The sequence below is a fragment of the Natrix helvetica genome, assembly GCF_964273705.1.
Source record: "Natrix helvetica genome assembly, chromosome: 1".
NCBI lineage: Eukaryota > Metazoa > Chordata > Lepidosauria > Squamata > Natricidae > Natrix > Natrix helvetica.
Genome location: NC_138548.1, coordinates 233588570 through 233607216, shown reverse-complemented (window position 1 = coordinate 233607216; position 18647 = coordinate 233588570). Strand labels below are relative to the sequence as shown.

At 38.5% G+C, this 18647-nt stretch overlaps 1 protein-coding gene across 1 annotated transcript in view; it reads right to left on the bottom strand.

Annotated features, from left to right (window-relative positions):
• The window catches only part of ARSG (arylsulfatase G), a 127678-nt gene that overhangs the window by 31844 nt on the left and 77187 nt on the right, over positions 1–18647 (bottom strand). Inside the window, exons 7-9 of the mRNA XM_081953772.1 lie at positions 12085–12281; positions 8039–8119; positions 2065–2173 (exon numbers count right to left, since the gene is read on the bottom strand). Coding sequence (XP_081809898.1) covers positions 2065–2173; positions 8039–8119; positions 12085–12281 — 387 coding nt within the window. The remainder of the gene's footprint in view (positions 1–2064; positions 2174–8038; positions 8120–12084; positions 12282–18647) is intronic.

Genomic DNA, 18647 nt, shown 5'->3' with positions numbered 1-18647 from the left:
TACTTCCCCCTGAAGGACTCCTGGAGCTCCTCCTGTTATGTGGTCTTTCTGGATTTGGATTATTTGATTTTCTTTTTTTTTTGGCTTGGAACTGTGACTGCGGATTAACTTTCACTTTTGGATTTGCCTGTCTTCTCGGACTCACCCAGCTGCACACTCCACAGACTCCATTTCTTTTGCAAAAGACTTACAGTCATCTCTGAACTCAGACAAATGGGGCCTAGAAAACCACCTTCAGGCAAGGTAGCCCCGGCACCTACACCTCCTCTACATCCAGCCCAACGACTCAACAGACAAAAATTCCATCATTTTTACAACAAGAAGGGACTGGAGAGAGTTCAAAAGATCTATCTGTTATCCAAATGTTCCAGACTCTTATGAAGGGACAAAATGAGTTGAAAAAAGAGGTGGCAGATTTTAAAGAAGAGCTCAGAGGTATACAGCAGCAAACAACAGAAAATAAACAAAGAATCGGTGTGCTGGAGAAGGATGCAGTTGGGCTGGGGGAGGAGGTTAAGGCAGTCCAGAAGGGGAATAGAGAATTGGAAAATTTTATGGTAAAGATAGATTCCTTTTTTCTCAGATTCCAGAACCTTTTTTCTCAGATTCCAGAACCTACCTGAGACAGAAGATGAAGATCTTAAGGATATTATGAGTACAATCTTAGCAGAATATATTAAGAGAGATAAAGAACAGTTGTGGTGGGATATGGATCTGGTTTACAGGATCAACTCAGCATATGCCAGAACACATAATGTTCCAAGGGAAGTACATGTTAAATTTCTTAGGAAGACCACGAGGGATGAGGTGCTAGGGGCCCAAAGGGGAGGACCACTAAAATATAAAGACAAAGAAATTACTTAAGCAAATTCCAAAAAAAAATAAGAGATAAGAGGAGGAAGTATTCCTCCTTATCAAAGAAATTATATAATAAAGGAGTTTGGTTTAGATGGTTATTGCCAGAAGGAATGTTGATCTTCTGGGAGGGAAACAGAATTAGAATTAACACAGTTGTGGAGGCAGAGACCTTCATTTAAAAAACATAGTGCCCTCCTAGAGGACGAAAATATAAGAGGTAATGAAAAAGGTGACAATACACAAGATATGAAGGAGGGAGGGGCTGCGGCTCTGCCTGAAGACAGGGGGGAGGGAGCAATATCGAAAAGACTCAGGTCACAAAAATAAATGTATTTGAAATATCATTGTAATTGTTGATATATTAGAAAGTGGCAAAAGAGATGATTGAACACATGGTTGATACAATGTATAACAAGACGCTGTTTCTGCTTATCTTTTATCTTTTGTTTTTTCTTTTCTGTAAAAGTTATGAGATTTGGAGATATTTCTACCTCTAGCACGATGGAGCTGCCAAAATTTTTGTATATCCACTTACCCTTTCCTGTAAATGTTTTAAAATCAATAAAATTCTTTAAAAAAAAATCTTGGTGTGTCTTATACTCCGGCGCGTCTTATACTCTGAAAAATAAGGTCGTTTGGGAATTACAACATACAGCATCAATTCCCTTGACTCCTGAGAGAAAAAAAGTTATTCCAGGCCAACGATGGCAAAGCAGTTCCAGAATTATGACAAGATGTTTATTATAATCCCAAGAAGAAAAATATTTTGAAAACTGTTTCTGAGCAAACATCTCAAAAGTAAACTTTTGATCCCTTTCGAACTCAGCTTTATTTAGGAGAACAAACAGCTCTGACAAACAATGAAGGATCAGCAACTGACCTGCTTGGCTGTTCAACAGCCCTATTCTACAGCCTTGTTTACAAATGGTCTCCATGGGCCTGAAGGAAGGGTCAAGGAAAGCAATAGATTGCAAAACGCTGTGGAACTTTACAGAAGTCATTACCAGTTAGTATCTTTTATTTCTGACCATTTTTTATCACTTCAGAGATGACAAGTTCTTCCATATTGAGGAATGTGTGCTCTCAGCTGTTCTAGCAGCTCAGCTTGCTATGGTTTGGGAGTCAGTCATCCACACATTATTCTAGATAGAACATAAAGGAATCTTACATGAACAATCCATAACGGAAAGCATTTTCCTCTCCTACCTTAACATCAAAAGGCTCGTCATATTTGCTGGGATCTTCCCTGGCCAATATGCAACTGTGGGCACGCGGTGTCCTCCTTCCCAGGTTGTCTGCTTTGCTGAGCTGCCACCTGTAAAAAGGAAAAAAAACACCATGTTTTCAGATGCTTGTTTGCCAATACTTTTATATTCAATCAATTAATCAATCAAAAAAAATATATGAAATAAGTGTAAAAGAAAGTAAACATTTTCGGCCAAGAAGACGAAATTCCATAGGAAGGAAAAGACAAGGGATCTATTAAGAGATGTAATGATACACCAAAAGAAAAAAAAGAGGAAAATAGTTGCACATACAAAATAAATATTAGTGTAATGACCCAGTATTGCCTCATTTTCTTCTGAAGAGCCAAGACCCCAAGGTCTACTCAGTTTCTGAGATATTTTTGGTTTTCTTTGCCAGCTTAAGGTTGACTCAGCCTTCCATCCTTCTGAGGTCGTAAAATGAGGAGCCAGATTGTTGGGGGCAATAGCTAACATTTGTAAACCGCTTAGAGAGGGCTGTAAAGCACTAGGAAGCGGTATATAAGTCTACGTGCTATTGCTATATGGTAGCTTCTGAAGACTAGAAGTAGTTTCAAAGAAACAGCATGACAGTACGACAGTGGTGGGATTCAATTTTTTTTACTACCAGTTCTGTGGGCATGGCTTGGTGGGCATGGCGGGAGAAGGATACTGCAAAATCTCCATTCCCTCCCGATCAGCTGGGACTCGGGAGGCAGCGAATAGATGGGGGCGATGGCAGTCAGAGGTGATGTTTACCAGTTTTCTGAACTACTCAAAATTTCTGCTACCGGTTCTCCAGAACTGGTCAGAACCTGCTGAATACCACCTCTGTAGTACAGTATGTATTAAGCTACAGTACCTTTGGATGCAAGTTTTACACTTAGCTAAATCAATTTCTGCCCCCTATAAATGACCCTTGAGAAAGCCTAGTAGACCCAAGATGCTACAGAGAACAACTTGGTAAATGACACCGATAAAAGCCCAGTTTTCCCAGGCAGCGGATTTATCTACATTTACCTAAAACTGGGTAGCTCCAGAACAATGGGAATTTGCCTGGGAATTCCTGGGAATTTGCCGTGGAGACAGCTAGAATTGAAGATGCATATTATGAAAGATGCTGCTAGATTAGGGAGGATTAGACAAATCAGTGATCAAGCTAAGGAAGGGCGGCTCCCGTTTCCAAAGAACAAGGCCAAACCATGAAGGTTCCCTCCCAAGCAACAGAAACAACTTCAGAGGATATCAAAACTTACAAATGTTTTCAGCGTTTAAGATTTTGAGATTTGAAGAACTATGTCAGCAAATCTACATGAATGGGGGGAAAAAACGTTTCTCACAAATTTCAAGGCTATTCAGCTTTGCTTCCAGGGCCAGATGTCAAGATGGGGATGAAGCGGGGTGTGTCTACACTCCATTTATGTAACAAGATTTGGAAATGTTTATTGCACAAACTCTTTCATCAGACTGCAAAAGCATTTGTATAATGATACACCTGGCACAGCTGCTTTATTTAAAAAAAGTTATCCCTCCTGCCGGCACTGTAGGCAATTTCCCCTTTGCCTCTTCACACAGAAACATAGGAAGCAGGTCAGACTAATCCAGTTTTCTCTGAAAGGTCTTTGGCTCACCTCCAAAACTGGCAAACTTCATTCCCCCCACCCCCAAAGCATTCACTTCACTATGGTTGTCCACAAACAGAGCAGAAAACAATTTGGCCAGGACTTACATCTTCCAAAACATCCTGATATACAAAAATGTGTAATAGCTTTTCACAGTGTGAAGCAGATTGAAAGTCTAACCCTAGCAAACAATTGAAACTTTGGCAACCACAATTCAGATAAACGACAGACAACTTACCATATTTTTGGAGCATAAGATGCACCCTTTTCCCCCCCAAAAGAGGGTGAAAATCTGGGTGCGTCTTATACAGTGAATACAACATTTTTGACCTCTCGAAACCCCACCCCCTTCGCAAAAATGGACGTGCAGAGGGTCTAGGAGGCCTGCAAAGTGTTCCTGGGGGCTGGAGCGAAAAAACATTTTTTGCTCATTTTTACCCCCCACAGCACCCAGGAGCCCTCTACAAGCCTCCCAAAGCCTATGCATGCCCTGTTTTTTGCAACAAATGTGCCTGTTTTTGCAAAAAACAAATGTTTTTTGCTCATTTTGCCCCCCCCCCCCCAGCTTCCAGGAGCAATTTTCAGACCTCTCAAACTCTCTGCATGCCCCATTTTTCATAAAAAACGAGGCATGCAGAGGGTTTGGGAGGCCTGCAGAATGCAAAAACTTTTTTTTAATTTATCTCTTCCAAATCTTGGTGGTCTTATACTCCGAAAAATACGATAAGTCAGACCCTTCTTTTAGAAGGGTCCCTTATCTTCTATTGTTCTTTACGAATAGAGCTGGAAGGTGTTTCCTAGCTCAATTCCCTACGCAACCAGGAGACTCTATACAACTTCAGACAGGCTCTTCTTAAAAATCTCCAGTGAAGCACCCACAACGTTGAAGGCAAGCTCTGTTTTACGACCTTCATTGCCATAGTTGTCAAGTGAATCATTGCTGTTGTTAAGTTAGTAACACGGTTGTAAAATGAATCTGACTTCCCCACTGATTTTGCTTGTCAGAAAGGTTGCCGAAGATGACCACGTGACCCGGGAACACTGCAACCGTCATAAATATGAGTCAGTTGCCAAGCAGCTGAGTTTTGATCATGTGACCATGGAGATACTGCAACAGTCGTAAATGTGAAAAATGGTGATAAGTCACTTTTTTCAGTGCCATTGTAACTTTGAACAGTCACCAAACAAACGGTTGTAAGTCGAGAACTACCTGTACTTTGCTGCTGTAAAAAGGCCTCCGGGTGTTGCAGCATCAGAAGTTAAGGTTCATCCTATAAGCCGCCAAGATATCCCAGATGGAGGACAGGAAAGTGTTGTTCTGTGTTGCCATGACACTATAAATACCATATTGTTCAGAGTATAAGACACACCTTTTCACCCACCCAAAAGAGCATGGAAATGTTGGTGCATCTTATACACCGAATACAGCCATATTTGGCACCTGAAGCCATGCCCCCGCATCCCATTTTTGTGACAAATTGGCAAAAAACGGGGGCGTTTTTGCCTTCCCCCACCCCCCAGAAGCACTCTGCAGGCTTCAGCAGGCCTGGGGGAAGGGAAAAATGACCACGTTTTGGTGAAAAATGGGGATGTTTTTGCCTTCCCCCAGCCCTGCTGAAGTCTGCAGAGTGCTCCTGGGGGCCAGGGAGGACAAAAACATTTTTTTCTTATTTACCTCTTTGAAATCTTGGTGCGTCTTATAGTCCAAACAATACGGTACATGAAAATATCCAAAATCCTGCTAGGAACTGAGATCAACTTGGAGGAAACTTTATTGTAAGATGATTACTTGTTGTGCCTTTAGCATACATGGAAAATTTTTCCCTTGTGGCTCTCTGCAATTTTAAAGGTTTGAGTCCCAACAGAATATCCCTTCGTTACAAATGTTGTTTTCCCTGGAGTAAAAAGATTTAACTCACCCAGCCTGGTTTCTTTCAGATGCCCATCATGAAATTGTTTGATTTCTCTCCTAACAAAGCCAGGTTTTATGGGGCTCAAAACTGGAAGGACTGACTCAGTATAACAACAACAGGTACACTCATGACAAATCTCAACTTTTGCTTGTCAAATCAAAAGCTTCTCCACTGAAAAGTGGGCTAAAGGAAACAAATTCGGTTTAGTTCCTTCCCCCCTCCAAATGCCTTGAGTTCAAATGAATGGCGGCCAATTGAAAAATAGACCTATCTTTCCTTCATGCACTGTCCCAAAGTAAAAAGAATATCAAATATATATATCAGATCGAATAGAGACATTTTCTGGATCAAGTCTTTGTGGAACAGAAAGAATTCATATTCTGGCATTTATTTCAACAGGCTATTCAAGTTCTCCACTGCATCAAATTACAAATTACAGAAAGATTCCAGGGAAAATATGAGAGATGACAGAAACAAAATGTTCCCTTGAAAGAAACAGGAGAGAAACTGAAAAACCAAAAATGGAAAATTAGCAGCAAAGGAGATGTTCCTGGACCAATTTCAGATGTCACTCTTTTCCAAACACTTCTTAAGATTCTCTGAGAAGACAATTATCTCATATACTATATGTAAGACTTTCAATCCCAACAAGACATAGGTGGTGGGTTTTTTTTCTCAAGGAAATATTTTTAGTATGTCTTACTTAAGGTCTCCCTTCCTATGAACAGATTCATTTTTCCCTAGATCCTTGGGTACAAAAAAAGCAGGAAAATAGCTAGCATCTTCAGGTAAGATAACAAGTTAAGAACTGAACTATACAGCTATAATGAGACAGAGTGTTGGAACTTTATGTCATTCCTTAGACTGAGGTGAGTGAAAAAGAAGCGAGTTGAACTAGAAGATCTTCAAGGTCCCTTCCAGGTCTATTCTGATTGATAATCAATACAGTTTCCTCCTCCTCCTTCTCCCCTTCTATTTTTTTTTTTTTTTTTGCATTCTTCTCAGAAGACTCACCTAGCATTTATGCTGACAGTATTTTGGAGCTATATTTCCCCTGCATTGAAAACCCTTTCCATCGTTTTGATATTGTGTTATATATGCTATATTTTGCATTTTATTCAACATTTCAATCTGTTGAAAATTTGATTTGGTTTTTTTTAATGATCGATTTTTAAAAATGGCTTCAAGTCAAAAAGCTTATGAAAAGACATCTAAGATTTCAGAGAGCTATTGATATAAAAATAAAATAGGCTAGTTAATTAGCCAACTACCATTTCAGTTTTATTCACTGCTGGCATTTATCATTCTCTCACACACTGGTCTGTTGCAAACATCAATAATCATTATAATCATCCTAATAATAATAAAACCCACAGTGAGGCACTACCTTGATGCTGTGGAATTTCTCTATGAATTTTTCCAATCTATTTTTAAATAGATAATTATAATGGAGGAGACACCTTGCAATAAGCTGAATGAATTGATTATTTTTATGACATAGATTTTATTTTGGAAAAACAAGGGCTGCCAACCTGAGATTCATTTGCGTGAATGAAATAATATCATGTGTTGAGCTATGATCTTTTAAAACTACAGAACAGTTTTTAAACAACAAAAAGAAACTCTGGGACTTCCTCTGTGGGACTTCTGCCAGTCTTTTTTTCCCTTCTATATTTGGAAACGGACAGGAAACAGATGTGGAAAAGCTAGCTACTGCTATTCCCAAAATGTTATTGGGGACGTATGACTTTAAGAGCATCAGTTCATGTGTACTCACTCACAGCTATATACACCAAGGGTATCAAGATACAAAACCAGGAAAGATCTACATTTACGCCTTCCTGTCTGCATAAGCAGGAATAACTGTTCCTCTTCCTTTGCTGTCTAAGCTGAGAGGACGTTAGTCACAGGTCTGATAGGAGTGTGCAAAGTTCCATCACAACAGCATTTTTAAACCATGGAACATAAGTTTGCGAGAAACCATGAAAAGTAAAGGGAATCCTCATTTCAAACTTGATGCCACTGACAAAATAATTTAAGGGTTGAATGCAATCTCCAAAGCATGAATAAATAATAAAAATGGCTATAGACCATAAGAGTTTGTCTTTGATGCTACATAAAATTTAAATGTTTAATAATAGTATTAAACATAATATTTCTTTATCATGTTTGAAAGAGTGAACATCACATAGACAACTTTCCCATGCTGACTGCATTTCATCAATGCTTCATCAATGCTGCTGGAGGCAAAACTGACTATAGGATAACCCTCTAATTTCCTACAGCAAAGCATGCTTCCAAAGAAGAAAGAGGAGCTACCAAATTGAGAAAGAAAATGTTTCTAATCAGAAAAATTTTCTAATCAGAAAAGCTGAAAAGAACTTCTAAAAAGTGACATTACCTTTTCTTCTTTGCCACATCCCTGTATATGGACCAACACTTCCTGCGTAGTCACACTTCTCAGACCAAGGACCATTGTCTCCTAGAAAGATAAGAGGAGACCCTGTTGATAAACAGAACAGGAAGGTATCTTTCATTGGAAACAATGGGAGCAGCCACAGCAAGGTTACTATGGTTGAAAGGCCAAAGAGGGTAGTTCCCATTTCTTTCAACCGAATATTATTTATATTAACAATTGCACATGATTAATCATGCTTTATCAAGTTTCTTTTTCTTATACTATCAAGTGGGTTATATGAAGCTGGAAAGGAAGTTACAAGAGTATAAAGGATATGGAAGAACTCAGAATTCACCTGTTCCTTAATGCACGAGTTTAATAAAGTCTCTAAAACGTTTTCAGAGAAAACAAAGGAAATCCGTCACTTTTTTGTTAGAATCCCTGACTCACCAAAATAAAAAGTGTCATCGTAGGTACAATTTTAAAATACAAGTTTAGACTTGTTGGAAGAAATGTTCATCTAGGTTCAGTTCAGTGGTGGGTTCTGGATCCCGTTGCAACCGGTAACTGTGCAATGGGGCCGGGCGTCCACATGAATGCACACAGCGCGCACATGCATCCTTACCTCCTGAGACGCTCCGCGACACTCCAGCTGCTCGGCAGAGTGTCGCGCAGGCGCCGAGCGCTCCGTGTGCGGAAGCACCGAAGAGCTCAATTATCGGTAAGGAACACGGGCGGGCCCTCCGGAGCACCGTACCAGAACGGTACCTGGTGTTCCCGGCAGGCACCGGTACGCCCCTGTCCAGTCGTAACCCACCATTGGTTCAGTTCCAAGTAGGGAAAAAGATAATGGATTCATGGAAGTTGCTTGGAAAGGTTTATTGATGGACAGAACCACATGGTTTGAGGTCCTGGGGGAAAAGGGGATTACATGTCTTGAAGAAAAAAGGGGAAAGAGAGCCTGAGTTTCATACCCTCTCTTGGGCCCCGCTTTGGAGCTGCTTGTTCCCGTTTGAGAAATTTATTCTGATTGGTGGTCAGACTCCCAGGGGGTGGGGGTCTTAGCTAATTTTGTAGGCTGTCTGTATCCCAGGCTTAGTTGAGCTGTTGCTGGGTGATGATGTAATGAAAGGGCTTTTGGATTCCTATTATGGCTCTGCCTGAAGGAGGTAGATCTTTGTTATGTAGAATAGACTGGCTCAGGCCTTAATGGCCCATTGACAAAGGTGAAGGGGGATGAGTTTCTACCTCAGTTTTAGGGGAAATATTCTGCCCTTTTAATATTTCCTAAAATATTTCATTTTCTAGGAGAGGGGTGGGTTTTAACTTCCTACAGACCGCAGATACAAAACCGGTAGCTTTCATCGAACAGACATCGACACACAAGCACGGTGATTATGCAAAACGTGGTGATACGATCAAGTTGACCTAATAAATCTATTGGCTGGAGGAAAAATAAATAGCAAAGGCTACCTCTAACCTTCTTGAAATTTTATCCTATGCTTTACAAGGGACTATTAAGGCTGAGAAAATACAATCTTTAAGTCCTGAACTAGGGTAGGATCTGGAATGACTCAGGAGTTCACAGCCTCCCTGGCAAGTGTGGGTTTTTTCCAGATGACTAGTTCAACCCATTTCCCATCTTTTCCTGTTTTGCACATTTTTTATCTACACCAAACAAAGCTGCCATATTCTCCTGCAGAGTCACATAGGGCTAATGTGGAAGTTCTTATATTGTTGTGTGCAGTTGGGCGCCCCTTCTTGTGTTCATTATTTTCCTCAGCACTTACAGCTGACAAATATTGTAATTTGTCAAGATTTTCTTTTTCCTCTTCTATTGACATTTACATCTATTCTACTTACTCATTATTCTTATTTTTGCTCTTCCTTTTCTAATATTTATATTGATTTTATTTTGTTTAAAATATTTGCTATATTTATATGGCTGACCATCCCACAAGAGTGTGTCTGGATGATGCACAACGGTGAATTTGTTTAATAAAAATTTATTTCATAAAATTTCAATTAAAAAAAAAAAAAAAAGAAAACCACATTGAATAGCAAATGTGTCCCTTGCCTTCAAGAGGAATCTAAACAGGGCTGTGAAGCAGGACAATTACAAACTTTAAAAGATTAACATTGGGTTGTTTTTTTTTTCTTAAAACAAACTTGCAGGGAGACTTTTTCTCTGAGTGAGGGGGAAAGCTATTTGCCACTTGAATAATTCTTAAGGATTAGGAGACAAAACAAAAATAAGAAAGAGTTTGCCTTGGAGTTTAATGAACCCTCACTTGGGAGAAAACAACTCATTAACAGCAGACTTCGGAACTGGCTATTTTGTTCTTATGTAATGACGTGCTTAATTATTAGTCAAAGGTGACAAGGTTTGTGTTTTTGGCTAGAATTCGTTCAAGGAAACAGGGGCTACTGATACATAAAAACCCCTTTAAAATTATAAGTAAATTGGGCGGTCTGTTCATCACCCACATTAAATTTGGTGACAAGAAAGAATCCCTGCCAAGGTTAACTTACACCGCACAGATTTTCTTGAGAACAATCTAGAACCAGCCAGTTCTATCACTTCATCTGCTTCATGGCTAAAACTCAACTACAGCTACAAGTGTTGTGGGTTCAGAAGGAGCAAAGATACTCTTAAGATTCAAAGGAGAACAGAACTGTATGCTATGCCCTCCATCAGTTACATAAATTTACACTGAATCTGAAGCCCTTACTCTGGCTTTTTCTAAACAAAAAACAAAAAAGGCACTTTCATAAAAGCACAACTTGTGTGCTGATTTCTCTTTACAGATAGGAGCCCAGCTGTGTGGAGAAAACTCAATAGAATTCAAAACGTGATGAGTCATCCAAGACCATGGGTCATCCATGACACTAGAGGATTATTGAAGTTAAAAGGAGGAGGCACTGCCCAGTTCCTTAAGTAGAAGACCCAGGACAATTCATCCAAAAAGTCAGACACAGATTTCACAGATGTACAATTACAATACAGCTTGAAGCTGCAAAATACCAGAGCAGCAAATTAATCTGAACATCAATTTTACAGTTCCAGTACATTAATCTGAACATTAATAACAAGCATTGTTATTCTGCTGGATGTCCAACTGGTTTAAAAACCATTTCTGAGATAAAAACAATGCTCATTTATGACTAAATCTAGCAATGTATAAGGTTGTTTAAGCTCTTTCAACTACAGCAAATACAAGCTTACACAAGAATATACCACACTCTACCGCACCAACTTTTTAATTCGTTCCATGAATTCCTAAGGGTACAACATTTTTATTATCAGAGATTCATTTGGAGGGCAGGAGCTACCAGCTGATCCTTCAAAAGGAAGCCTTCCTAAATCAATCTCTATCTTTTTATCTCTAAAGCTCTTAGAACCTATTGAGTGTGTGACAAACTAAGTCTCTATGAGACCAATTTTAACAATCGGTGGTTGTTTGTGAGAAGCAGATATAAATAAATCATCAGCCTATTAGATGCTTTGGGGGAGCTCTATCTTTTCAGAACCTTTATCTGAGTTTATTAAATTTGTTTGCTGCCCATCTTAGCAGAAGTTCTAGGGTATGTCTGGATGAGGCTATAGCCCCAGATGAAAGAGTTCCGTTCTACTGGCTAGTCTAAAGAAAAGAAGAATTAGGGGAGACATGATAGCGATATTCCAGTATTTGAAGTATCTGGTTGGGGATAGGTAAACCAAGAATGAGGGATAGATTTTCCTTATAAAATAGAGTTACAGAGATTGTATACAAGTGGCATTTTTTTCAGGTTTGGATGGTGGCATATGTGCCTGGTGTATTCAAGCAGTGACTTGACAACTATCCATCAGGGAGGTTTTAGTTTTCTCCACTGGATCTAATCCCTAGCCACCACACAAGACATTTAAAATGCTTCATTATATAATTTACCAGAGTGATTCATGCTATTGTATCCAGCAAGTTCTCGGGATAGACTTTCAAATGTCCCTACCAAAATGACCTCAGTGCTGCCTGTACTGCAGTGAGGTGGTTTTTTTTTTAACTTTTCACCTGTAAACCAGAGGAGAGTATCTTCCTTTGCTGTGCTGTCAACCGCATCCTTTATCTGTCCCACCAAAGCATCCATTTCCTTCAAGTATGTTCCATAGGGATCTTGGCAAGATGGATTCCAAGGTGCCTCAGACAAAACCAAAGGCACGTGCATATGAGCCAAAGCAAGATATAGGAAGAAAGGGAGGCCCTTCTGACTGGAAAATGAAACAAAATAAAGGTTTGCAACAGTGAATTATGTGGAGGAGCGACATCCTTGCTCAGATTTATTACACCTACACCTATTACACTTCCCATTGTTAGTGGTAAACTAGTCTCACACAGCAACTGACTAAAATTCCAACAGTTGTACAGGTAGTCCTTGATATACAATCATTCATTTAATGATTGTTCAAAGTTACAAAGGCATTGAAAAAAAGTGACTTATGACCAGTTTCCACACTTAAGAGCATTGTAGCAGCCTCATGGTCATGTGACCAAAATGCAGGCATTTGCCAACCAGACTGTATTTATTGACAGTTGCAGCGTTCCATGTGATCACCATTTATAATCTTCCCTGTTGGCTTCCAGCAAGCAAAGACAATGGGGGAAATCAGGTTTGCTTAACAACTGCACGAGATTCACTTAACAACTTCGGTAATTTGCTTAACAAATGTGGCAAAGAAAGGTCTCCAAATCAGGTGCAATTCACTTGACAACTGTCTTGCTTAGCAACATAAATTTTGGATTCAATTGTGATCGTAAGTCAAACACTGCCTCTACTTTTGTATTTTCTTTTCCTTGGCTTCTTAAGCAAATCTTCTTTCCTATCAAACTTTCATTTATCTCATTTCCTGTTCATATCAGCTTTTCTAGCATGCATTTATTCGTAAGAAGTGACTCCAAGCAACTTAATTTTTTTTACAATGACAACAGTTACAATAATACGAATAAATGTATTATAGATCTACTAAAGTCTATTTATAAAATATATTATAGATTTATAAAAGCAAACTCGAGATTTAAAAAATTCTCATATTTTCCTCAGGAAGAAATTATTGTTAATTCACATTTAATTAGAAGATACATTAAAGCAGATACATGCAAAATTTTGGGAATCAAGGCTACATTTTCCCTTTTTGTGATGAGGAATCATGGCTTGGAATTGAGAAGAGATAGGCAAAAACAAAATTGGATTAATGTTCTTTTTAATTAAAATTAAATACATGCCTTTATTCTCTCCGTATTTAATAATTTTCCTTTTCCTTCCATACTTGATAATTTCCCCACTGGCTGTTACAAAAATCTATCTTGGCTATAAAAGCTGGATCAAAGGATGTCTATGACATCACACTTGACCTAATAAATACTCGGAAACCAAAGGCTGGAACTGCTGCTACTTTTTCCTGGGATGAGTGGAAAAACAGATTTTGTTTTTAGCATTTCTGGGATTCTTTTATTTGTACTATTTGTCCTCTGTTGTCACCTCACAGCTTTGAGAACCACTTTGCAACAGAAGCCTCCACCCAATTGAGCAACTGATTAAAAAAAAAAAAGCTGACAGGAATAATTTTCCTCTCTTGCACTGAAATTTGTCTTTGCTTGAACTTTTCACTTCCCTAAAACAACACACAGGAACAGTTTCGCTCAACGCCATTCCTGTTTGGTCTCTTTTACAGGGGCTGAAGCAAGAGTTGTACAATGTCACTTTTCTTCCCCAATTTAGTTAACCAAAATGATTGATCCATACTTTGGTCCAGAGAGCTTTGACCCGCACTTTCATTTCTTTTTATTTTTAATTAGAATTTTAAACAGTATAAAGAATCAAAGGAAACATTAAAAAATAAAAATAATATAGAATTATGACTTCCTCCTCTTTCTATCAAGCAGTTGCCAACCTATTCCTTCCATTCCCTCCCTCCTTTGTTTATTCTCGAACCATACCACCTTGAGGTAAGATGGGCAGCCTATAAATTTTATAAATAAATACTGGCCTTTTTATAATCCCACATCACATATAACTTCTGGAATTCACCTCACTGATTTCTATATAACCAGAGTTGAACTCTAGGAAAAAGTTTGGAACACTTCCTAATGGCAGCCCTTCTACAGTATACAATTAAAGCAAACACATTTTAAAAAACCAGTAAAAACCAGTCACAGGCTCTTGCTCTGTTTTTTATCCCCTTTCATCTAGACCAGGCCGGATGCATCACATGCTGGCCACTCCCACCCTCCATTTAGCGAAGGAGAAAAAAGTTGTGATATGTCACATGACACCAATATTACACCGCGAGTTTGACACCCCTATCTCGACAGTACTATATCTTTTCTACATAAAACATATAGATCAGGAAGTTTTTCTGGCAGTGTGGGCATCAAGGCAGTTTTGCACAATGCTACAGATGTAAAACAATGCATATAAATTTAGAATAAAAATGGCTGAAATTACACAAGAGCTCATGCAGGCTTTGATGAGGTAAACTGTCTAAAACTTTCCATTTTTATAAATACATACATAAATATTTTACAATAGAGGTTAATGGGCCTTATCTAGCAGTTGCATCAGCAAAATGGTGCTTGATGTTAGCAGACCCCAGGCACTGTAGACGAAAGAAGCAAGAATTTACAAGAAATTCTATTCTTCCCTGCAAGATGTCTATCATACAGAAGTAGTACTATTACTCCGATTTGCAGAAATCCCCCAAGGTCTCATAATGTTGAAACTTTGTGGTCAAAAATTGAATAAGAAGGTTGCATCATTGAGTTATGAACGTTCCTCTATATTGATCATTCCTGGGTTTTGCCAGTAGGGGAAATAGTTGAAACACGTGGTCTTAATGTTCACTTACAAAGTTTTCGGTCACTGAAATGTATTTGAAAAATTGTTTATCTTGTAAAGGTTTGTATTTAATTGCCAGGTCAGGAAATATTAATTAACTTGCACTAAAATTAAGGTGACCAACTTTTTTACAATGAAAAGGAGGACAAAACATGTTCTATTGTCCAAAATGTTAACATTAACAACTGCTCCCCAGACCTCATCGCCCTGTAAGACACACAGGGAATGTTATATTTTTGATTAAGACATTGGGTGGAAAAGAGAAAGAAAAGAAAGGAAAAGAAAAGAAAGAAAGAAAGAAAGACAGAAAGACATTCTGAACAAGATTTTCTTGACCATCTTGGAAGTTAACAACTTCCTTAACCTCCAAGTCCTTTAAGAGCTCAAAAGTATATAAACCCTTCTTTCCTTCCTTTTCTTCTTAGAGGCAGAAGTGTGGGAAGCATGTGGACTAGGAACAAAGCTGAGAGATCATTTCAGGGAATAGTTATGGAATAAAATTCTATTTCAAGCAGAGTTTATAATATTCTTTAAATATCTTCACCAATTCAAAAACTCAACTACATTAAGAACACTGCAGTTCTTGAGACACTGATGAGTTTAGAGCACCCACATCTACATACCTTATTTTTCATCAGAAACAACACAGATTAAGGCGGGTTATTAATGCAATCTATTTAGTTTTTATTGTAGACGTGGTGGCTCAGTGGCTAAGACGCAGAGCTTGTCGATCAGAAAGGTCGGCAGTTTGGTGGTTCGAATCCCTAGTGCTGCATAACGGAGTGAGCTCCCATTACTTGTCCCAGCTTCTGCCAACCTAGCAGTTTGAAAGCATGTAAAAATGCAAGTAGAAAAATAGGAACCACCTTTGGTGGGAAGGTAACAGCGTTCAGTGTGCCTTTGGCATTGAGTCATGCCAACCACATGACCACGGAGATGTATTCGGACAGCGCTGGCTCTTCAGCTTTGAAACAGAGATGAGCATCGCCCCTAGAGTCAGGAATGACTAGCACATATGTGCAAGTAGAACCTTTACCTTTCATTTACTTTAAACACAGATCATAGTCACTGCCTGCTGCAATTAAGAGCAGTGGCTTTCTTTCTTTCTTTCTTTCTTTCTTTCTTTCTTTCTTTCTTTCTTTCTTTCTTTCTTTCTTATATTTATATAACCACTGATCTTTCAACCAACCCTGGGCAGCTCCAATCAAAAATCAACCTCAAGACTTAGTCATTTTCCACAGACACTGGCAATTTAAAGTTACTCATCAGAATACATGAGCTTACAAAGGATTAAGAGAAATAAACTATTTTATTACAAGGGTTGCTTGTTTTGGAAGTGCAACTTGCTTACTTCTTGGCTTATGACCATAATTGAGCCCCAAATTTATGTTGCTAAATGAGAAAGTGAAAAGAATTTTGCCCCATTTTGCAATTTTTCTTGCTACAGTTGTTAAATGAATCACTGCAGTTGTTAAATTAGTAACACAGTTATTAAGTGAATCTGATTTCCCCACTTATTTTGCTTCTCAGAAGTTTGCAAAATGTTACAGTGCAGCTGTCATAAATATGAACCAGTTGTCAAGCATCTGAATTTTGATCACATGACCATGGGGTTGCTGTAATGCTCATAAGTGTGAAAAATGGTCATAAGTCACTTTTTCAAGGCCGTTGTGTCTTTGAACAGTCACTACATAAACTGTTGTAAGTTGAGAATTACCTGTACTGTTTACTTATAGGATGATAAGTAAGTTTACAGTGTGATCTTAAATGTCACAGTTATTTTATTTTTTCCACTTCAGTATGCAGTGCCATTTGTGAAAAATGGAATGAGGGTCAAAAAAGGCAAGATGGCAGGAAGCGCCTTTTATACAGAGAGCAAGGCCAATATAATACAATTGCAATACCAACGCTACCAGTGTGACTTTCTGGCTAAAAGAATTACAGTTCTTGAAACTTAGCAATTTTTGAGTTACTAAATCTGAACTAAATCTAAGTGTACCAGCTTTTTCCCTCTCAGGGTTAATTAAGAAAGACTTGTGATTTTTGTCCAGGTGTGATTTTGTGAGCTACTTTTCCCATATAGTGTCAAACTCCCATTTGCTCACCTACTCTCTGAATCCTTAATGCCAATTAAAACTCAGAGCTGCTAGAGTTTTGCTCACTTCTCGTGCAATTCCGTTAATTGATGAATCAATAAACTCAGGATAAACAAAGAATGGGAAAACCTCCCTGAAAAAACGGTCCGACAATAAAAAAAAAAGGTGGAAGGAAAGAGAAGAAAAGGATGCCCAATAGCAAAGTGGATGGACTCCACAGTTTTAGTGCTGATGGGTGCACCATTAGAAGACCCAGGTTACGGACAGATCACCATGGAGTAAATCTATGTGGTTGCTACTCAGAGTCGAAATTGACTTGATGGCACATATTCAATCAATCAAAACAAAGAATGGATCAACAAGATGTACAAATCCAGATCTAAACTCCCTCATTTCAGATTATATTTCTCTCTCAGGAAATGGCTTCTCCCTAGACTTCCACATGGAACTGTTTACTTCTCCCTGCTATTATTTAGCAAATGACATCATTTTCTATCCTGCACTAATTATTTACAGCTGACTTGATACGGAAAGCAGTTTCTTTCAATACTATAATAAATCACTTGCATTAAAATTTAAAATGTTACCTCAACCTTCATATATTTTCCAGGAAAGAAGAGGATCTAGCAAGAATGAAAGATAAAAAAAAATCCTCTCTGACTTATCAGCAAAGAATGTTAAATGTTAGCTTTAATATGGTGCATAAAAGTTTGTAGAAAAAAGGTTCAACTGCCTCCAGCATTGTGCAGAAAAAAGACAGAATGTGTAATGTGTATGTGTGTTTACCTACAAAGAGATATGATTCATGAGCAACACAATTCAATTTCTTAACGAATCCTATATCGAGTATTTTATAACAAAATCTGTATTTGCAAATCCTTTGATCAAATAATGTCTACTTTAAAACCAGTGTAACAATATCTCCTGGGAGACTGAAAATATTTTCCATTGGTTTTAGATACTGGAATTTCTGATGTCAAATTTATCCATGTATTCTTTGATGCGGACTAACCAATCCTTCCAATTAAAAGTAAGAGTGGGGAATTGTTAATTGCACTAATATTTACTGTACTGGAAGCTCAACAGTGCAAGAATGTCACTGTTATGCTGATGACTGCTATGTCAAAAACTACTATTGAGAAATTATCCTTGCATTCTGATCTCTCCTCTTGTATTGCTATCTATTTCATCTATTTCATCATTCTCCCTGAAAAAAATGGCTATGCATATAAAGATATAGAACAGAAAGATTTAGCCCATACCATTTTCTTAATTCCGGTCCTAAAGGACTGGGGTGGCTACTTTCCACTTCTAAAGAAATCAATGTAATATCAAAGGAGAGCAGTGTTTAGGAGAGATTTTAGATCTTCATGGAGAGACCTCAAGAAAAGCACTTCTTCATGTGTGAAATCATGTGTGCTTTCCAGCTAGAAAGAGACAAGGCTACACAGTTTCACGCTTCATCTTTGGTTAGCCTTCTAACCACTTCCCTGTCCTTTGGAATGTTCAAGTATCCGCTTGCTGTCTTGTATACATTGAACAGAATGCAACTCTACCAGCAGCCCAGGACTGGGAGCTGTGGACAGCCTAGGCTGTCCACTCTCTTGAGATCACTTCCTTTCCAATCTCTCTGGTCTGTGAAGGAA